The sequence below is a fragment of the Tupaia chinensis genome, unplaced genomic scaffold (assembly GCF_000334495.1).
Source record: "Tupaia chinensis unplaced genomic scaffold, TupChi_1.0 Scaffold000146_1, whole genome shotgun sequence".
NCBI classification, from domain to species: domain Eukaryota; kingdom Metazoa; phylum Chordata; class Mammalia; order Scandentia; family Tupaiidae; genus Tupaia; species Tupaia belangeri.
Window position 1 is genome coordinate 18,221,306 of NW_006159616.1, and position 23,492 is coordinate 18,244,797.

The 23,492-nt window shown below is 40.2% G+C and overlaps 1 protein-coding gene across 2 annotated transcripts in view; it reads left to right on the plus strand.

The window, feature by feature from the left end:
- The window catches only part of NPHP4 (nephrocystin 4), a gene marked incomplete in the record, with an annotated part of 159,079 nt that overhangs the window by 75,925 nt on the left and 59,662 nt on the right, over window positions 1-23,492 (plus strand). For both annotated transcript variants that reach the window (XM_027770657.1, XM_027770658.1), the window contains 2 exon segments: window positions 120-302; window positions 12,312-12,450. In XM_027770657.1, the coding sequence (XP_027626458.1) occupies window positions 120-302; window positions 12,312-12,450 (322 nt within the window).

The window sequence follows — 23,492 nt, forward strand, 5'->3', positions numbered from 1 at the left end:
CCTGCTGCTTGCTACAGCGAGCTCTAGTTAAATTTTATGCATGAAAGCACTGTTGATTTCCCCTACCCAGGTGACATTGGTGATAACTCATAGATGGATGTGCTTTGTTTTAATTCCAGGCAGCTTCGGTTACGTCTTTGTCCAACTTGGCCTGTATGCACCTGGTTCGCTGGGCTGTTTGGAATCCTTTGCCGGAAGCCAGCTCCGGGAGAGTGACCTTGCCTCTGCAGGGCGGGATCCAGCCCAACCCCACACACTGTTTGGTCTATAAGGTACCCTCTGCCAGCATGAGCTCAGAAGAGGTAAGCTGTTAGATACTTCTTATGCAATTCTTCTCCAGTCAGCTTCTAACAAGTTGGTTAAAACCAGAAGTTGACAACCATGTTCACAGATGTTTGATGAGCATTTTTCATGCCATAGATGTGTCCTGGCAAAAACAGGTGTGATTGTTTAGTCAAAGACATAGACTCAGTAAGGCCAGTTTTATAGTGGGTCTCACAGTGTCCCTGCTCACCTCTCCATTTCCTGAGGTGGCTTGGGTGGCCTGTGACTCTGATTTACACATACTTTGCAAGGAGATCTGCCTCTGTGCTGGGTACTTCGAGTGCTTTGGAGGGTGGGCCTCTTGGAGCCTTTGTAGGCTTTCTAGTGGGTTGAATGCCATGGTGGGAGCAAGGTGGGCTGGCATTCAGCTCTGGCTCATCTTTGTGACTTGTTAATAATTCCCACTGCACACCTGGCTCTCTCATTCAAAAAGGAGTAGAGCCACAGCAGACAGTTTTAGGTTTTTATAAAACCATTCTGAGGGACCAGCAGATGGTGTAATGGTTTCATAGCTGGACTCTCACGTAGTTGACCACAGTTTAAGTCCTGGACCTAGCTTAAAAGTCACACCAGGTGTGTGTGCGTGTGTGCCTAAAATCCCGAGAGGAGACTGGAGGGACAGCGACATGATCATCCCCTTTGGGGGGTGATTTCTCGCTTTCTGCCTCTATCCTCTGTCTCTCTGGTGAGCGCCTGCGCCCTATGGCAAAAAATCTCTCTTAAAAAAAAAAAATTCTGAGAGTCCAGCAGATGGTGTGGTGGTTAAGGAGCTGGACTCTCAAATGGCTGACCAAGGTTTGAGCCCAGATCTGGTGGCTTGAAAATCATGCTAGGTGCATGTGTGCATGTGTGCATGCCCAAAATCCTGAGAGGAAAATGGAGGAGAAGGGATTATGGTGTGGCCATCACCCCCGGGAGGTGATTTTTCACTTTCCCTCTGTCTTTCTCTGACAAGTATACACACTCTCTGGCAAAAACCTAAAAAAAAAAAAAATAAAAATAAAAAACAAAAACAAAAACAAAACAAAACTGAAACAAATTGTTTCTGAACCCTAATAGAGAAAGCAAATAAGTGTAGGGCAGGGTAGGTTGAAATGCTGTGGGGAGGTCTCACCTGCTGGTCTCCCCTGGCCCTATTGGTAGTCCTGGAGGTGGTAAGTAGTTACCCAAGGTGCCACACACATGGTGTGAGACCACTGTCCCGACTCATGTTAGGGGCTCCTGTGTGACTGCTGTTTGGTTCTTCTACACACATTCTTAAAACACGCCTGTTTCAGCTGTGCAAATAGGAGCCTTTTAGCACTCAGTTGTCTCATTTTTCTGAGGTAAAGGGAGCGTACCTGCTATTTCAGTATGCCACCTCTTTGCTGACTCTAGCGGCAGATATAATTTTCAGTGTTGTTATTTATGATTTGGATAATGCTTTGGGGACCTGAATGAGGGAACCGCTGATGGTGCAGCTTTTCTTATGATAAGAAATGTCTTTCATTATGGGGCCATATTTTGCTGCATTCCCACATGGGCTAGTTTGAGCCCTTATTATGACATTGCCATTGGAATTCCTGACACCATTACCATTCTCTCTCTTTTTCTGTTTCTCCCCCCTGCCCAGTCTGGGTGTGTATCTAAATAAATAAATATTCTTTTTACTTTTAGGCTTATCGTGCCACTATATTGCCTTCACTTTTTAAGTGTGTTAACTGTGCGTTTTGAAGATTTGATTATCTAAAGGACACATATGTATCAAATGCTGCCATTTTCCACAAGGAATACTGCTTTTAAATCAGAATTTCTCAGCCTGAGCACTGTTGACATTTTGGGCTAGATAATTCTTTGCCGTGAGGCCATCCTTTGCACTAAAGGATGCTCAGCAGCTTCCCTGGCTTCCATTCACTAGAGCCGATAACAGCCCCAATTATGACAACCCAGGCTGTCTGCAGACATCACCAGATGTCTCCCAGGGAGCAAAATTGCATCTGGTTGAGGACCAGTACCCTAAGCAGATATAATTAACTGAAACTGGTCACAAACTTGATTCTTTCCCTGCACAACAAAGGCACTCCTCTGCTTCTCCTTGCATTTCTTATAGAACGGTGCCGGCACCTATCATGTCAGACCTGGAAACATTCTTTTTCTCCTCCAATCACTCATTAACTTAATTAATTTTTATTGAGTAACTACATATACTCTAAGCAAAATATCTCTGATCCTATGAAATTTGCCATTGAGTAGGAATGGCAGATACTAATCAAAGAATAATATATATATTACATATAAGCCATAGTTGTTGGCTAAGGAGATTTTAGGGTTAGGTTGTATCATTACTTCCCTGTTATTTCCTGATCATATCTTCTTTCTTAGACTTCTGTCCTTTTCCTTTGAGCAAATAATTATCTTAATTATCTTTTTTAAAAAATTTATATCTCTAGAGATAGCCACTTTCAACTTGTAGCTGGAGGCATGTGCTGTTACCTGTGTTTTCTATATAGCATGCTTCTACTGCTCTTCTTAGTTGATCAGTTTTAAGCATTATATGCTGACTTCCTCTAATGCTTGACGAGAACTTGAGCTCTTTCATATACTCCTGACCATTGGTGCCAGCAGGTGATGTGATGATTCAGGCACTGGACTCCCACATGGCCAACTGAGTTCTGGACCCAATGGCTTGAAAGTCATGCCAGGTGTGTGTGGATGTGTGCCCAAAATCCTGTGGGGAAAATGGAGGAAAAGGGATTGCAGCGTGGTCATCTCCCCTGGGGGGTGATTTCTTGCTTTCCCTCTCTGTCTCTCAATATGGTGAGTGCAAAAACCTTAAAACAAAACAAAACAAAACTCCACTTTGTCCTCTCACTGCTTGGCTTTAGATTCAGGCAGAGTCGCAGGGACCATGCAGCACAGCAGGGCTGGTCAGGTACCTGAACAGGGGCCTCAGGTAACTGGAAGGTGCTAGAGATCATGAAGGAGGGGCTCAGAGAATGGTTCTGTAAAGTAGTTTACAAAACCCTGGGCTAGCCTCAGGCTGCACATATGTGGGTCTGACCCTAAACAGCATGACAAAGACTTTGAGAACTGAACTGTGCTTCTCTGTTCAGCAGTTGCCTCTGAGCAGAGCACATGCAGGAAGGATCTGAAGAGCCTGACAACAGGCTTTGAATGTGGAACTGACATTGAGTACATTTCCCACAGGAGGCTTCTCAGAGACTGGCCTGAGCCCAACTGAGTCAATTCCTGCCTGAATAAAAAAACATTCTTCATAGGATTTACTTTTTTAAAAAAATTGCCAGAGAGACAGAGGGAGAAAGCATTCCCCATTGGAGCGATTGGAGTGTGTTTATGCTGCAGTCCTTTCTCTTCCTTTTCTCTGTCCTGTCAGGATTTTGGGCACACATGCACATGTACCTGGCATGTGTTTCAAGCTTCTGGGGCTGGGAATTGACCCACAGTTGGCCATATGGAATACAGCTCCCTTAACCACTAGACTTTGGGACCAGCCTTTTTCACAGGAATCAAATGAGTCTAAGAGTCTCATAATGTACTATTCAAAATGTCCATGATGAAACCTAAAATTAAATGGCATACAGAAAGCCTGAAAAAAATTCAATTTATAGAAAAATACATTTAATAGATACCAACACTGAGATGACAGAAGTGTTAGAACTATCAGACAAAGATTTAAAAGCAGCCATTATAAAAATGCTCTGGTAAGTAAGAGATAGCACTCTTGAAATGAATGGAAAGATAGAAAGTCTCAGTAAAGACTAAAGTTATAAAAAAGAACTAAATGGAAATTTTAGAACTGAAAATAAAATAACCAAAACAATTTGACTAGATGAATTCAACAACGGAATGAAGATGACAAAAGAGTTAGTGAACTTGAAGATAAATTCATAAAATGTATCCAACCTGAACAGCAGGGAGAAGAGTGAATGTAAGTGATTAGGCAAAGCCGCTCTGTGGAACAGAACTAAAAAGGATAACACCTGTGTCATCAGAAAAGTATGTGAAGAAATAATGACTGAAAACTTCCCTTCCCGGCAAGACACATACACCTACAGATTCAAGAAGTTCAGTGAACTCGCAGAAAAGTGCAGAGAAATCCAAATCAGACATGTCTATCTAAAGCAAACTGCTAAAAACTAAAGACAAAGACAAAATCTTGAAAACAGCCATAGAAAAATGATGCATTGCTTACAGAGAAACAAGCATTTGAGTGAGTGGATTCCTTAGAAACCATGAAGGCCAGAGGAAAGTGGAACATTTTAGAAGTGCTTACAAAAGGATCCTAGAACCCAGCATTCTGTATACAGCAAAAAATCATGCAGGAACAAAGGTGAAATAAAGACAGTCTCAGATGAATTAAAACTAAGATAAATGGTTTATTACCTGTTGATGATAACGCGTATGGTATTCTCAACAGGACTGCTCATGTTCTCCTTATAAGCTAATTGATGTATAGCAATTGAATGTATAAATAATAATAATAATCCCCCCAAAACTAAGAGAATTCCTTGGCAGCAGCCATTTTCTGAAAGAATTGCTAAGGGAATTTCTTCTGACAGAAGGGAAATGATACCAGATGGAAATTTGGAGCATTAGGAATAAAGAAAGAACAACAGAAATGATAAATATAAAATAGTCTTCTCTTCTTCTTGAGTTCTTTAAAACAGGTTATATGGTTGAAAAAAAGATTAAAACAGTGTCTGGTGAGTTTTTAAAGGTATGTAGGTATTATAGATAGGACAATTATAATAGAAACACTATACAGTGATGGGTTTCTGTCTTCCACTTGAAGTAATACAATATTGATTCTGAGTAGAGTGAGAGGTTAAGTATTTATATTTTAAACCCTAAGAGCAATCACTAAAAATAAAATACAAATAGATAGTTAAAGACCCACTACATAGACAAAATGGAATAATTCACAAGAAGGGAGGAAAGGGAAAACAAGAACAAAAAACCAGAAGGAATAAGCAATAATAAAATGATAGTCCTGCATTCAAACATAGACAGAGGGAGAAAGCATTCCCCATTGGAGCGATTGGAGTGTGTTTATGCTGCAGTCCTTTCTCTTCCTTTTCTCTGTCCTGTCAGGATTTTGGGCACACATGCACATGTACCTGGCATGTGTTTCAAGCTTCTGGGGCTGGGAATTGACCCACAGTTGGCCATATGGAATACAGCTCCCTTAACCACTAGACTTTGGGACCAGCCTTTTTCACAGGAATCAAATGAGTCTAAGAGTCTCATAATGTACTATTCAAAATGTCCATGATGAAACCTAAAATTAAATGGCATACAGAAAGCCTGAAAAAAATTCAATTTATAGAAAAATACATTTAATAGATACCAACACTGAGATGACAGAAGTGTTAGAACTATCAGACAAAGATTTAAAAGCAGCCATTATAAAAATGCTCTGGTAAGTAAGAGATAGCACTCTTGAAATGAATGGAAAGATAGAAAGTCTCAGTAAAGACTAAAGTTATAAAAAAGAACTAAATGGAAATTTTAGAACTGAAAATAAAATAACCAAAACAATTTGACTAGATGAATTCAACAACGGAATGAAGATGACAAAAGAGTTAGTGAACTTGAAGATAAATTCATAAAATGTATCCAACCTGAACAGCAGGGAGAAGAGTGAATGTAAGTGATTAGGCAAAGCCTGAGGGCTCTGTGGGACAGAACTAAAAAGGATAACACCTGTGTCATCAGAAAAGTATGTGAAGAAATAATGACTGAAAACTTCCCTAGTTGGCAAGACACATACACCTACAGATTCAAGAAGTTCAGTGAACTCGCAGAAAAGTGCAGAGAAATCCAAATCAGACATGTCTATCTAAAGCAAACTGCTAAAAACTAAAGACAAAGACAAAATCTTGAAAACAGCCATAGAAAAATGATGCATTGCTTACAGAGAAACAAGCATTTGAGTGAGTGGATTCCTTAGAAACCATGAAGGCCAGAGGAAAGTGGAACATTTTAGAAGTGCTTACAAAAGGATCCTAGAACCCAGCATTCTGTATACAGCAAAAAATCATGCAGGAACAAAGGTGAAATAAAGACAGTCTCAGATGAATTAAAACTAAGATAAATGGTTTATTACCTGTTGATGATAACGCGTATGGTATTCTCAACAGGACTGCTCATGTTCTCCTTATAAGCTAATTGATGTATAGCAATTGAATGTATAAATAATAATAATAATCCCCCCAAAACTAAGAGAATTCCTTGGCAGCAGCCATTTTCTGAAAGAATTGCTAAGGGAATTTCTTCTGACAGAAGGGAAATGATACCAGATGGAAATTTGGAGCATTAGGAATAAAGAAAGAACAACAGAAATGATAAATATAAAATAGTCTTCTCTTCTTCTTGAGTTCTTTAAAACAGGTTATATGGTTGAAAAAAAGATTAAAACAGTGTCTGGTGAGTTTTTAAAGGTATGTAGGTATTATAGATAGGACAATTATAATAGAAACACTATACAGTGATGGGTTTCTGTCTTCCACTTGAAGTAATACAATATTGATTCTGAGTAGAGTGAGAGGTTAAGTATTTATATTTTAAACCCTAAGAGCAATCACTAAAAATAAAATACAAATAGATAGTTAAAGACCCACTACATAGACAAAATGGAATAATTCACAAGAAGGGAGGAAAGGGAAAACAAGAACAAAAAACCAGAAGGAATAAGCAATAATAAAATGATAGTCCTGCATTCAAACATACCAGTAATTATATTAAATTTTAACACATTAATTTAAAGCCATATATTATCAGGTCCAACTCTATACTGGCTAGAAGGAATGCACTTTAAAGAGAGTGATGCAGGTTAAAAGTAAAAGAATGGAAAATATCATATGCAAACACCAATTAAAAGAAAACTGAAGTGGCTTTACTAATATCAGACAAAGTAGACTACAGAGCAAAGGAAATTTCCATGAATTGAGAGAGACACTGTAGATGATAAGAGGTCAGTCACCAAAAAGCCTAACAGTACTAAAAGTTTTTTTGCATCTATCATAGAACTTCAAGATGTATTAAGCAAAAATGATAGAACTTTAAAGGAGAAAAATGTTCACAATTAATAGCTGAATACTCAAACACTCCTCTCTAAGTAAGCTATAGATAGAAAATCACCACGACTGTAAGGAACTGAACAGCATCATCAACCACCAGGATCTAAAAGACATTTATAGAACACTCTACCCAGCAACAGCAGAGTACACATTCTTTCAAGTGCACAGGCAGCATTCACCAAGATAAATAGTATCTTGGGTCATAAAACAAACTTTAAGGGCCAGCAGGTGGCATGGTGGTTGGGGTGCTAGACTCCTGTGTGGCTACCGCAGTTTGAGTCCTGGATCCGGACACTTGAAAATCATGCTAGCTGTGTGTGCGTGCATGCCCAAAATCCTGAGAGGATATTGGAGGAGAAGGGGCTGTGGCGTGGCTATCCCCCTGAGGGGTGATTTCTTACTTTCCTTCCCTCTGACTCTTTCCAGTGAGCATATCTGCCCTATGTGAAAACCCAAAAACAAAAACAGAAACTAAGAAACAAACAAACAACCTCCCCCCCACCCAAACTTTAATAATTTAAGAAGAGGGACCGGCAGGTGGTGTAATGGTTATGTTGTTGGACTCCCATATGGTCAACTGTGGTTTGAATCCCAGACCTGTTTGCTTGAAACTCATGCTGGGCGTGTGTGTGTCTGTGCCCAAAATTCCAAGAGGAGAATGGAGGAGAAGGGATTGTAGCATGGACCATCCCCCCTGAGGGGTGATTTCTTGCTTTCTGTCTCTCTGGCAAGTACATGTTCCCTATAACAAAAATCTCTCTACAAAAAAACAACAGAACAACAACAAAAAAACCCCAACAGTAGTAATGATTTAAAAGAAATAAAATTATGTAAAGTATATTCTCTTATCATAATGGAATTAAACTAGAAATCAATAACAAAGGCAAAATTAAAATTCCCAAGGACTTAAAAATCAGATAATACATTTCTAAATAATCCACAAATCAAAGAGGAAGCCTTAAGAGAAAACAGAAGATATTTTGAACTGAACAAACACACAAACATGGAAACAGAGCTTAAAATGCATAAGATGTAGCTAAAGCATGATTAGATAGAAATTTATAGTATTAAAAAAGTAGAAAGATTGTAGGTCAATAATTGAATATTCTGTTAAAAATGAGAAAAAGAAGAGCAAGATAAACCTACAACAGGAAGAAGAAAGTAATAAAGATAGGAGCAAAAACTAATGAAATTGAAAACAAACAAACATAAAATGTAGAGAAAATTGGGACCAGCAGATGGTATAGTGGTTATGTCACTGGACTCCCATGTAGTGGTCTGCGGTCTGAGTCCTGGACCCAGCAGTTTAAAACTCATACCAGGTGCACGTCCGTGTGTGTGTGTGCCCAAGATCCTGAGAGGAGAATGGGAGAGAAGGGATTGATATGTGACCATCTCCCCTGGGGGGTGATTTCATGCTTTCTGTCTCTCTGGTGAGCACACATACCCTATAATAAAAATCTCTTTCTAAACAACAACAACAACAGTGTAGAGAAAATACATTGAAACAAAAGCTAGATTCTCTGAAACGATCAATAAAATGGATGAACCTCTACAAGACTGAAAAAGAAAGAGGGCACAAATGATGAATATTAGAATGAAAATGAGATCACTATAGACCACACAGATATTAAAAGAATAATAAGAGAATTACTGTAAACAACTCTATATGTATAAATTCAACAATTTATTTTAAACGAATGAAATAATATTAAACTACACATTGCCAAAACTCACCCAGGATGAAGTTGATAACTGAGTAGTTCTATAACTATTACAGAAATTGAATCTAAAGTTCAAAAACTTTTGGAAAAAAAATACCAAGCTGTATTTAAACACTTAAAGACTAATTTTCTATAGTTTATTCTAGAAAATAAAAGTGATGGGAACGGTTCCCAACTCATGTAATGAGGTCAGAATTACCCTGATATCAAAAGCAGGCAGACAGCACCAAGAAAACAAAACTGTTGACTCATATTTTTCATGGACATAAATGCAAAATAGTCAATGAAATATGCAACAATATGCAAGGAGGATAGTATATTATAACTTTGTGGGCATTTATTAGGAACGCAAGTCTATTTTCTATTTGAAAATCAATAAATATAAGTCACTGTAGAACAGCCTAAAGAAGAAAAATATAATTATAGCAATTGATCCAGAAAAAGCATTTGGCAAAATTCAGCACCTATTTATAACAAAAACTCTGAGAAACCAGCAATAGAAAGAAGCTTTCTTGGGACCAGCAGTTGGTGTAATGGCTATGTTGCTGGACTCCCATGTAGTCAACTGCAGTTCAAGTGTCAGACCCGGTGGCTTAAACTCATGCCGAGCACATGTGCATGTGTGCTCAAGATCCCGTGAGGAGAATGGAGGAAAAGGTATTGTATGTAGTGTGGCCATCCCCTCTAGGGGGTGATTTCTCACTTTCTGTCTCTCTCTGTCTTTCTGGCGAGCACATGCGCCCTATAGCAAAAAAAAAAAAAAAAAAGAAAGAAAGAATGAAAGAAGCTTTCTCTGGCCAGCAAGTGGTATGGAGGTTGAAGTGGCTGGGTCCCACATGGCCACCTGTGTATTTTGAGTGCCATACTCTCTTTCAGTTACTCTCCAATGAGTGCATGCACTCTGTAGCAAAAACAGAAAACAAAGCAAAACAAAACTTTCTCAACCTTATCCAAGGTATCTATAAAAACCCATCATACTTGTACCATCATATTTAATAGTGAAGGACTGAATGCTTTTCCCCCAAGATCAGCAAGTGAAGCATGTACACTCTTAGCATTCAGCATCCTATTTAACATTGTACTAGAAGTTCTAGCCAGCATAGTAAGTCAAGAAAACAAAAGACATGTGCATTGGAAGGAAGAAATAAAACTGTCCTTATTTTCAGACAACATGATTATCTATGCAAAAGATCCCCAAAGAATCTACAAAACAAAACAAACCCTAGAATGAGTAAGTGAATTTACTGTTGTTGCAGGATAACACAGGAGGTCAACATGAAAAATCAGTTGTATTCTATAACTAACAATGAACAGTTGGCAAGCAAAATATAAAAAGCAGTATTTTTTTTTTTTTAACAAATTCTCCACCTTCTAAGTGAATCTAATAAAGGATGTACAGGATCTGTATACTGAGAACTATACAACAGTCCTCTGCTGAATCATTGTTCTCATTGCGGTTACTCTTAGATAAATCAAAGAAGACCTAAATAAATGATAAAATATAACATCTTTATGGGAAGACTCAGCATAGTAAAGATATTAATTCTCCCCAAAATAAATCTTACGATTTAATGCAGTTTCAATGAAAATCTCACTTGGATTTTTTTGTACATATTGTCAAATCGATTCTAAAATTTATGTGGAAAGACAAAGGAATTAGAATAGTCAGAACAATTTTGGGAAAGAACAGTAAAGTTGGATGAATCATACTACACAATATTAAGACTTACTAGAAGGACAAACATATGGCATAATAGTTATGTCGCTGGACTCCTATGTAGTCGACTATGAATCGAGTCCAGGACCTGGTGGTTGGAAACTCGTGCTGGGTGTGTGTGCATGTGTACCCAAAATCCCAAGAGGAGAAGGATTGCAGTGTGGCCATCACCCCGGGGAGTGATTTCTCGTTTCCTGTCTCTCTGTCTCTCCAGTGAGTGCATGCAGCCTATAACAAAAATCTCTCTTAAGAAAAAATAGAGACTTACTGGAAAGTTCTTTTAATCAATATAGAGTGCTACTGGTGAAGAGACTGTCACATAGGGAAATGGAAGAGAATGAAGTTCAGAAATAAATCACATTTTGGAAGTTTCTTATACAATTTTAAACTTAAATATATACATACCATACAATCTAACAAACCTACTCTTGGAGAAATGAAAATTTAGATTTATGTAAAACCTGTACACCAGTGTTGGAATCAGCTCTATTTGTAATCACCCATACTGGAAACAACCCAAATGTTCTTAAGTGGGCAAATGGATAAATGAACTATGGTATATCCATACAATAGAATACTACTCAGCAATAAAAAGGAGTGGATATATTGATATATATGAACTATTGATATATATACTACGTCTTGGATGAATGTCATCAGCATAATGTTGAGTGAAAGGAATCAGTCTTAAAAATCATGTGTCATATAATTCTATTTTTGTGACATTCTCAAATCTATCCAAAGGACAATATTGAATCATGGTTGTGGGAATTAAGATAGGGGTACAATGACCATAGAAGGGCAGCACAGAGGGTGGTTGAACTGATGGAGCTGGTCTGTATTCAGATCATAGTACTGGTTACATGAATGTACATATGTGTTTAAACCCATAGAATTGTACAACACCAAAATTTAAAAGGTAATTTTTAACATAGATTTCTTAAGAAAACACATTCAGAACTGGAGATATGATATTTACTTAAGTAGAAGTCATTACGAGGAGCAGCAGATGGCATAAAAGTTATGTTGCTGGACTCCTACATAGTCAACTGTGGTTTAAGTCCTGGACCCAGCGGCTTAAAACTCATACCGGGTGCACATGCATGTGTGTCCATAATCCCAAGAGGAGATTGGAGGAGAGGGGATTATGGTGTGGTCATCCTCCCTGGGGTGGTAATTTCTTGCATTCTGTCACTCTGTCTCTCTGGTGAGTAAATGTGTTCTATAGCAAAAATCTCTCAAGGAAAAAAAGAGTCATTATGTGATAATATGATCTTCTAGGATTTTAATGCCACAGCCAATTTTTTTTCTGCTCAAAATATTACTTTCTTATAAACTATCCTGAAATCTTCAATTTTACTTAGACTTTGTTTCAGGGTTGAGTGTTATTCCTTCCTGACTGAATTATTCTAACAGTGTTATTGATGAAAAGAGTGGCTATCATTATTCTTTTGTGATCATGCTTAGGTGAAGCAGATTGAGTCAGGCACAATCCAGTTCCAGTTCTCACTGAGCTCAGAAGATCACCTGGACACACCTACAGAGCTTGCCAGTGGCCCCAAGGCAGAGCGGCGGCCCTCCAGGAAATCACCCACATCTCCTTCAAGTAAGTGTCAATTTCTTAAGCACACAGCATGACTTTCATCTGTTCTCTTGAAAAAAAAAATTAGTCCAGTATAATAATCGTCACATTTATAAGATAATCACCACAGATTGCTGGAATTTGCACAGTTAGTTGGGTATTTACTTAATACAGAGATGTGGAATTGGACTGTGACGAAGTGCAGCTCAGGAGTTTGTCACCTGTGCCTCATCCTTGAGTCATCTTTTTGACTTGATGTCTCCTTGACCGAGCACCTATGGACAGTTCTGTGATGCCTAAAGGACACCTTATGTGGGTGACTTGTAGACCTGGGCCTGAGAATTAGAAGTTAGTAGAGAGCTATGTTGGACTGCTGGCTCTATTGTGCATTTTTAAAATTTTTTGCCCCAGAGGGTGTGTGTGCTCTCTAGAGAGAGAAAAAGAGAGAGAGGACCCCCCCCACACACACACACACCCCAGCCCCATGGGGCATAGTCAATGTAATCCTTTTCCTTCCATTTCTCCATATCTTTGGGATTCGGGGCACACGTGCACCTGTGCCTGGTGTGTTCCTCAAGCCACTGGGTCCAGGATTCGAACCATGGTTGGCCAGCTTCCTGTGCACAGTGCTTTATCACTGTGCTATGGGGTTGGCAGTCTATTTTGCACTCTTAATACCTCTATATTTCTACTGTTTGTGAAACACTGTGACTTGGAAATCTGCTATCTTAGTGTGTGACTTTAACAAAGGGAGTCATAATTGGCTGCAAGCAGCAAAGCATGCTTTAACCACCTATACACACATAATTTGTCCCTACCATGCGCTGTGGTGGTGACAAATTATGTGTGTATAGGTGGTTAAAGAGCTATTGCTGGTTGTCAGTTTAGCATCTGGTTGGCTCAGCATCTTCTACTCTGGCCAGCACGCTGTGTTCAGGGCCCCTTAGTTTAGACCCATGTCCTCATCGAGAATTCCATCTATGATTAAAGCCAGGAGTATGTTGAAGTCCACCCTGAGTGAATATGGAGCCTTGCCCTTAAACTGCTGGAGCTCTTACCAGCTGAAAGAAAATTCCAACACTCCTAAATCACGGCTGATGACTCTCTTCTCTCTGCTGGTTCCAGATGAAAGAAAATGAACAAACACGTAAGCCTGCAGAGGGCAGTTCCCATTCCTCCATCCCAAGGTCTTTCCTCTAGCAGTGGTGCCCAGGTATCCAGGGAGGACATGTCTTCTCTTCCCAGCTGAGGCTCCTGAGGCCATGCGAGTGATTTCTGTCACTCCAGAGTGATTTTCTTTATGATTTGAGATTCTAGTTTATGGAAACTGGTCTTGTGGAATTAAGTTTTACAGCGAGGGCAGTAGCACACTTATTTCTTTAACCTAGTACTTGATATGCTGGCCTCCCTTTTCATGATCTTTCAGGGTTTTCTGTCGAAAAATAGTCAGATACCAAAACTTAATACTTGACTGCTTAAGGACAAACCACATGCATCAATTATTATCCTTCTTTCAAAGAGGCAATGCATATGATGGTTTAAATGTTTTGTTCTTTCAGTTTTTTAATTTATTCTGGCCACTTGTCCTCAGGATTTTTGTTTACCACCAATGTATACATTAATACTCCCATCTTCTATGCATGGTCTGAAACATGCAGCACTCCATGTACTTGAGGTATTGCTGGAAGGTCTGCTGGAATCCTTCAGGCGGGGAGTGGTGAGCATTTATTTTCTGCCAGTCAGTTTAGAATACATGTCTGTGACTCCGTCGTGGTGGGACAGTGGTTGTGCAGTGCTCTGCAGTGCTAGGAGCCATGGTTCCTAGGTTGACTTGTACATGCCAGGTGTGTGTGCCTGTAATCCTGGCTAGCTGGGAAAGGCTAGGGAAGAGAGTCTAGGTATGAGTCCCTGCTGAAGGTGCCTGCCTTTCTCTGCCTCTCTTTCTCATGAAAGATAGAAATAAATAAACTCTAAGAAATTTCCAATTTTATGTGATAAAGTTGAATGCATTGAAGGTATAGGACACATAGTTTAAAAATACTAAACAGGGCCAGCTTTATGGCCTAGTGATTAAGGGGTCCAGAGTCCACATGGCCAACTGTGATTAGAATCCTAGGCCCAGTGTTTTGGAAAACATGCTAGGTGCTAGTGTATACCCCAAGTGCTGATGAGAAAGAGGAGTACAGGAGGAGGGGTTGCAGCTTGTTCGTGCCCCATTGTAGGGTGCGTTCTCTCTCTCCTTTACTTTCTGCCTCTGGCAATGCAGACTCCATCTGGCAATTAAACAAAAAAACCTTCTTTTTACTTACTTACTTGTTTACTATTTTTTAATTTGCTGTAGGGCACATTGCGAGAGACAGAGAGAGAGAAACAAAGCTGCCAGAGACTCAAACCATATAGGACTTCAGCACCTTAACCACCACACCATCTGCTGACCCCAGTACAAGCATGGTTTACCATCCTTGTTTGCTAATTCTAATGCTATTTAAAGTCTGGATCAGTTTGTTATTAGACAGTGTCTCATTGGGTCACTATTCTCTTGCCTCAGCCTCTGGAGAAGCTAGAACTATAGGTGTGCTCTTTTAGATATGATATCAGCTTGTCCCATGTTGGCTGTGAGCTCATGATCCTCCTGCCTCGGCCTCCTGAGTAGCTGAGACTACAGATGCATGCCCTTCTGCCTGGCTTTATAGGGTGGGCAGGGAACCATATCTAGGCCTCTGTGTGTGTAGAGTGTCAGCCAGTAAGTGCTACTGCACCTGGGTCATGGGTCAGATTGATTTTTTTCTTAAATCAGCTTTTGTCTTTGGATTGTATTTTCCTGCCTCCTTGTGTGTCTGTTAATTTTTGACTGGATTCCAGATACTGGGAATTTTCTGTTACTGGGTGTTGAATATTTTTGTATTTGGTAAATATTCTTAAGCTTCAAAAATGGTTTGGTCCTGGAACCAGCAGATGCGTAATGGTTATGTTGCTGGACTCTCACATAGTCGACCGCAGTTTGAATCCCAGACCCTGTGTCTTAAAACTCATGCTGGGCTATGTGTGTACATGCCCACGATCCTAAGAGGAGAATGGAGGAGAAGGAATTACGGCATTGCCATCCCCTCTGGGGGGGTGATTTCTGTTTCTCTGTCTCTGATGAGTCTATGGGCACTATAGCAAAAAATCTCTCTTAAAAAAAATTGTTTGGTCCTTTTTCGCCTTCCTCTTAAGATTCGTTAGGTGGGACCAAATCGGTGTTTGGTCTAGGGCTAATTATTCCCCACAAGAGCTATTTGAGTACTCTGCCCAGTGTCCCGTGCAGAATGAGGTATACCAGTTGGCTGGTGGGAATGGTCACTATTTTCAGCCCTGTGAACACCAAGTAGTGTTTCCCATGATTCTTTCTGGTGGTTCTTTTTCTGTCTTGGTTGGTTTTCTAATCAGCACTCTACTAAGTGCTGGAAGAGGACTTTCTGTGAAAGTCCCTTTCTAGTGGTCTGTTCTTTGAACTTAGTTTGTCTCTTTGGAGTCTTAGCTCTGTCTTCTCACATCAGGGTTCTCTGTGCTCTGGCTGTGATTTGAATCCTAGCCCCAGTGGCTTGGAAAACTGGGACTGGGTTTCTGCTCTCCTCTCTGTGCTGACCACGCTCACTGAACACAGTAGGCTGGAGCAGTCAGAGGTCTCTCCTTGATTTTTTTCTCAGCATCACTCTCCTTTGTTGCCTGAAGTCCAGTGTCTTAGAAACTATTATTTTATATATTTTGTTTGTTTGGTTTTGCTTTTGTTATTTGTTTGTTTAAGATAGGGGGAAAATTTACATATTGTTATTCCATGTGGCAAGAAGTAGGAGTCTTTGACTGGTGTTAATGTTTCTAAGCTGTTGAAATCACTCGTCCCCATGCATGTATTTTCATGACTCTGAGTCTTAGCTTCTGCTCTCTGCCTGGGATGTATGTCTTCTGTGTACTGTATTATTGTAACACATAGTCTTTTAACATATTTTTTTTGTTATTGTTATTTGTTAATGAAAAAAATTATAGTTAAGAATAGCTAAGGCAATTTTTTTTACATTTTTTTGAGAGGTTATTTATTTATTTATTGTCGCTATAGGGCATGTGCCAGAAAGACAGAGAGAGACAGAGAGACAGAAAGCGAGAAATCACCTCCCAGGGGGGGATGGCCATGCTGCAATCCCTTCTCCTCCATTCTCCTCTGAGGATCTTGGGCATGCATGCACACGCGCCTGGTGTGAGTTTAAGCCACTGGGTCCAGGACTCAAACTGAGGTCAACTACATGGGAGTCCAGCCACATAGCCATTATGCTAACTACTGGTCCAAGCTAAGGCAATTTTAAAGAAGGAAGACTGTACCTTTTTTGATTTACAGACTTACCATAAATTTATAATATCTAGAAGAAATACAGCATTGTTACAGAGATAGGTAAATAGATATTTAATAGAATAAAATAGGTCCAGCTTGTGGTGTAGTGGTTTAGGCAGCTGGATCCCACATGGCCAATTGTGTAATTCGAGTCCTGGACCCATTGGCTTAAAAAACACACAGGGTGTGTGTGCTTGTGTGCCCCAAATCTGGAGAGGAGAATGGAGGAGAAGAGATTGTGGCATGGCCATCCCCTCTGGATGGTGACTTTTTTCTCTCTCTCCCTCTCTGTCTCTCCTTGACAAGTGTACACACCTATAGAAAAATAAACAAGCAAACAAAAAAGACAGCAGGACAAAATAAAAAGCAATAAGTGACAACTTTCTATGAGTTTCTTATTCCTCTTAAAACAAATGATCACAAATATAGTAGTTTAAAACAACACAGACTTATTATCTTACAGTTTTGGAGGTCAGAAATCCAAAATGGGCTCACAGGCTTAAGTCTAGGTTTGGCAGGGCTCTCTCCCTTTGGAGCTCAAGAGGAGAATCATTCCTTGTTTTTTTCTAGTTTCGTGAGGTGCCTGCATCCCTTGGCCTTTCTGCCTCCATTTTACTTGTAAGGACTGTTGTGATTACATTGGGCTCACCCAGGAAATCCAGATAATCTCCTGTCTAAAGTCAACTGATTAATAACTTTAATTCTCTTGGTAGTGTAACATAATATATGTTATAGGTTGACGGATTAGGATGTGGACATCTCCTGAGGAGGGGAATAATTGCTCTGCCTACCACAGGAATAATGCAGAACAACCAGTAAATTATGCTGGCATGATTGGCTGTCCACATGGAAAATTGAAATCTCAGTCCTCATTTTATATCATATACAAGAATAAATTCTGGATTAAAACAAAACTTTAGAAATTTTTAGAATTAGATTAGAAATAAGAAAGATTATAGAATGAGCTCCTCCAAATCAATAAATAGATAAACAACAGGGGAGAAAAATAGTCAAAGTATTTGAAGAGGGAGTTCAGAGAGAAAACCAGAATAACCATGAACATATGAAGAAGTGCTCAATTTCACTAGTAATCAGAGAATTGCAAAATAAAATGAGAAATCATCGTATTCCCTTCATATTGGAAAAATGTAGCTGTCTCATAATGTGAAGGTTAATGAGGGTGTGGTAAAAGAACTCTTACCACTGTGGGAGGAATATGAAATAGACAGCCACTTCGAAAAATGATTTTGTAATAGTTAATGCCCTACAACTCAAAAAATGCCATTTCTAGTCACCTGTTACAGAGAACATCTAGTTCACATGTTCTCGGAGACACAGGCGGGTGAGGCTGTGGTGATACTTTTTAGTAGTTTGAGGATACTTTATAGTTGTTACAATGTGAAAACTGTACCTGCTTCCCAGGTGGGGCACGGATAGATAGGTGGGCCTTCCACATCTGTGAGCCCTTCCATATCTGTGAGCTCTGCATTCCCAGATTCAACTAACCATGGATCAAAAATATTTGACAAAAAAAGAGAACACAATAAAAAAAAAGCACTACAAACAATAAAGAATAACATAGACAACCAACATAGTCTTACTGCTATGTACATAGTATTGTGTTAGGTATTATAAGCAATCTAGAGATGATTTTAGTATTCAGGAGGATATGCCATTTTATATAAGGGACTTGAGTATCCGTGGATTTTTGTCATCTGTTAGGGGACTTGAACTAATCCCTCTCAGATACCAAGGAATGACTGTAACTGATTTATTCAAACAGTGGAACATTATTTACCTGTTAAATGAATGAAATAGATGTATACATACTAGGAATAAATCCACATGATCTTATGTTGAATGAAAACAGCAAGTTCTGAAAGGAAATGTATAATATGGTAGCTTTAAATAACTTTCACAGACAATTGTATCTATTTTTATGAAAATATACTTACTGAGTAATAGTAGACCAGTTATATGATGTCTCTGTCTTTCAGTTTTCTCAGCTATAAAAGGGGATGGGTTAAAGACCCAAATATAGAAAATAAAACTTGTGAAATCTTAGGAAAAAACACTGGAGAGTATTTTTATGACTTTGAGGTTAACAAGGCTTTCTTAAGATAGACAAAACATAAACCAAATGAGAAGATTGAGACATAACGATTATTTTATTTTTTTTCTTAATTGCCAGAAAGGGTACATGTGCTTGCCAGGAAGGGGATGGGGGAGACAGAGACAGAGACAGAGACAGAGAGAGAGAGAGAGAGAGAGAGAGAGAGAGAGAGAGCAAGAACACAAGAGAGAGCACTCCACAATGGGGTGTGGTCATGCTGCAGTCCTTTTGCCTCCACCTCTCCATCCTATCAGGATTTGGGGCGTACTCACACACACACACCTGCATGTGTTTCAAGCCACTGGTGCCAGGATTCGTACTGCAGTCTGCCATGTAGGATCTGACTCCCAATGCACAATGCTTAACCACTGCACTACAGGGCCAGCCCTACATATGATTGTTTTAAAACATAAAACTTATATGAAGGAAAATTCTGTAAGCACAGAAGATAGACTTCAGATTGCAAGATATTTTCAACATGTATAATCACTAAAAATTATTTAAAAGAATTAAAACGAGATTAGAAACAAGAAAGACTGTAGAAAAAGTTCCTCCAAATCAATTAGAAGTAGATAGTCGAAAGGAAATTGGCAAAGGATATCGAAGGTTGTAGAGAGAGACAGAATGTGAGAAATCCCCATGGAGGAACAGCCATGCTGCAGTCCCTTCTCCTCTATTCTCCTCTTGGGATCTTGGGTATGTGTGCATACGTGCCCTGTTTGAGTTTTTAGCCACTGGGTCCAGGACTGGAACAGCGGTTGACTATGTGGGAGTCAGCAGTGTAGCCATTATGCTATCTGCTGGTCTGTTCTTGTACTCATCTTTAAAGCCCAGCTCGAGTATCTTATCCATGGCAGGGCTGTCTCTTCAGCATTCCATACCTTTTTGTAGGTACCACTGTTTATTTTTTTCTTTTTTTGGAGTGGTTTTTGCTATAGGGTGCATGTGCTCTTCAGAAAGACAGAGAGACAGAGAGACAGAAAGCAAGAAATCACCCCCCAGGGGGGATGGCCATGCCGCAATCCCTTCTCTTCCATTCTCCTCTCGGGATCTTGGGCACACACACACACACACGTGCCCAGCATGAATTTATGCCACCGGGTCCAGGACTTGAACTGTGGTCGACTACATGGGAGTCCAGCGACATAGCCATTATGCTAACTGCTGGTCCCACCATTATTTATTTTATATAACGTTGTGTATTTTCTTTTTTATTTCTGTACTATTCTTGGAGCTTATTAGTCTGGTTTGCTATGATAAAAGAATCCCTAAATCCTGGTGATTTAAAACAAAAAGGTTTATTTCCTACCCTTGCTGTGTCTGTTGAAGTTGGTGGTTGTCTTGGCTCTGTTCTTCCTCGTCCCAGATGGCAGTTGCCATCTTGAATAACATTGGTTGCTGAGCCTGGAGAAGTGAGTAACCTTAGCTTCAAGAGGCTCCTGTACTATCCCTAAGGCCCTGGCCCAGAAAGGACACATGTCACTTCTCTGACCTCATTGAGTAGAAGTAGCCACATGGTCCACCCAATCACAGAGGACTGGGGAATGTCCTAACTTATGCCTAGAAGGTGAAAAGATGCAGACACTTTGTGCAGATGTTTATTCCACGCTAAACAGTATCACAGGAGTAGGAACTGCTTTATTCATCTTTTTAATTATTATTATTATTATTTTTTATGATGGTATGTGCACACATGAGAGAGAAAGAGAGAGACAAGAGCACCCCTGACAGGATCGTATCATACTGCAATCCCCTGTTTTCAGCCCTCCAGCTCCTCAGGATTCTGGGCATCCATGTGCTCCTGCTGTGTTTGTAAGCTGACCTTGGGATCCAGACCTGCAGATGGCCACACGGCTTCCAGCCTTGAAGGGTATTTGTGTTTCCTTTGTGCCACAGTGACTAGGCCATTTTATTCATCTTGACATTGCCCACCATAGTCCTGGCCCATAGGAAGGCATTCAGTACATGTCTGTAGAGTAAATGAATCAATCAGAAATGTTATATATAAGAGATAGAAACCCAACTCAAAATAGCTTATATAAGAGAGGGATTTTATTGGCTCAGAAAAACTCAGAGGTAGAGCTGATGTTAGGCATGACTGGATCCTAGCATCAAATGATGTTAAGACTTTTATCTACCATCTGTCTCTTTCTCCTGGGCCCTGTTCCCTCCCCTTTCTTCAGTGTTGGTTTCCTTCAGGTGGAGTTTCTCGATGAGGTATATCTAGAAGCTCAAGGTAATTCTTGGGTTTAGGAACCTTAACAAAAAGAACTTGTCTTCCTCAGTTGTTCCAATCGAAGTCTTGAGGTGGAGCCCATTTGATCTTCTCTGTCACTTGCCTTTACCCCATAATGACTAATGGGGTCTGGCTTGGGGCAGGTGGTTCTGGGTCATCGTACACCATTTCTTGGTATGTGGGTTGGACTTATACTCTGACTGTATGGCTAAGGTCTGGGGAGGGTGATTCCCCAAAGGAGACTCACAAGAAAAGGATGTGGATTCAGGGTGGGATTCATGGAACGAGGGGCTTGATCTGGTGATTCTGAGTCCTGGGTCTTTCCCCAACTCTCTTTTGCTTCAGCTTTGTTGTTGCATTCCAACTTTGACTGCATTTTGTTATCAGCAGGTGAGTAGATTTTAGTCCCTTCTCCTCTTCTCACTGTTGGAGGATGAAGACAAGAAGGAAATAGCCTGCTACTGTCTAGACCTCTAGATGAGGAACTGGGTACAGAGAAGAGCTGACTTTAGGACACCACATGTGCTTGGGCTCCAAAAGAGTGGTGTGGAGGTTCAGAGGAGAGTGGAGGGCTCCTCACAGAGGTGACTTGTTTTTGGACTTGCAGTTTATCTTTCTAGATGGCACAGCTGTGGTCACGATTTTCCCCCAGTAGGGCACTCGGAGCAGCAATTTGAATTCTTAAGATGCAGAGCTGTTGGGTACATGCACTTTTAGTTCTTTACCAAAAGATTTATCATTATATACTTAGCAGAGAGGAGTATACTTTGGTTACTGGAAGGATCGGGAATTGAACTGCTGTGCAAATGTGCTATAGCAGCATAATCTATTTTTCAGTTACTGTTTGGGGACCAGCAGCCCTACCTGGATGGAACCTGATTTCATTTGGTTTATTTAATTTGGATTTATAGCTGTAGTCACGTCACGTTAATGTGATCTCCTTCAGCCCAGATTCTAAGTATTTGAAGACTTTGCCTCCCAAGACCCAATATAAGAGACTTTTAAATATCCACTAGTGTTTAACGTATGATGGAAACTTTTCATACTTCAATATTTCCCCAACTTATATGGTTCCTCAGGAAATTTTAATGATATGCGGCTGTCACTTTAAGTGAGGCAGTTTGGCTTTCCGTTATGAAGAATCCTTTTTACTTTTTTCTATAAGATTGCAAGGAGCAAAGGTCCATTCATCACCTACCTTGGAAGCTTGTGCATTGAGCCACTAGAGGGCACTCAGTCTTTATTTTTTGTAACTCAGAATTTTCCCTGACCCATATTCTGCTTTTGAATGTTCTTGGTACCTGAATTTGGTTCGTCTGCGGAACAGATTTAAGAACAGCCAAGTAGAAGGGGTCATGGCAAACATGTGGCCGTGGTGCTTCGCTGGACATGTGGAGTTAAGTTCTTGCCATGATTGTACCTGCTGTGTTCTCACCTCCTCTGACAGGCAGCTCCCTTGTCATGAACCAGGATAATTCAGTAAGTTATGCAGCAGTAGGGGAGAGTTTAAGGGGATCAAGTAGCTTTTAGGTCACCCTGTTACACGGGAGATGGAAGTTGGCCAGATTATAATAAGGGTACATTTTGTTGGAGAATGTTGGGGAGTGGTTCAAGTTGAAGCTCTGATGGAGGAGGTGATACTTCTGACACTGACCCTGAAGGTGACCCCAGTGTCACAGATGCATTGTATGCCACTTGGACTTGATCAGCCATTGTAGAGCACCCCTGTTCCTTGGCTGTCCAGTCTGAATTCATTCAGCATGGAGACCCATGCCCATTCCATCTTCTGATTGTCTTTTATCTCGGATTTTGCTCATTTTCCCATTCTCTGATCAAAGTCTTAGGAAAAATTACCTTCTGTCCACAAACAGGAATACGGGCCTTTCTGATGGATTTACCTTATGAATTCTTAATGTCTGTAGTACCATTAAATACTCACTCAGCCTTTATTTTCATGGTCTGATGTTGAGAAACTGGTATTTATCATCTTTCTTCAAGCTCTGTGAAGTGCATCTTTCAGCGATGGCCCCTGCCTTTCCCCCTCCTTTTGGGGCCAGCGATTTACACCTCTCTGTAGCCTGACCAACTCCACCTTTTCTTGCTTTAAAGGCTAGCCCTTTCCCTTCCTTCTCCTAAACTGCTGCAGGTTGCTAAGCAACAGCCTCCTCCAGCCGCCCCTTCGTGCCCCTTCTTCAGGACTTTCTCTCCCATTGAATAACTGAACCTTCAGTTAAACAGGCAGGTTTGTTCCAGTCAGTCAGCGAGCTGAGCGTTTTCCTCATCAAGTCTGCCTGCTGCTTCTCTTTTCCTCCACTGTGGATGTTTAAGCCCAGGCCACTCAGGAGACAGTG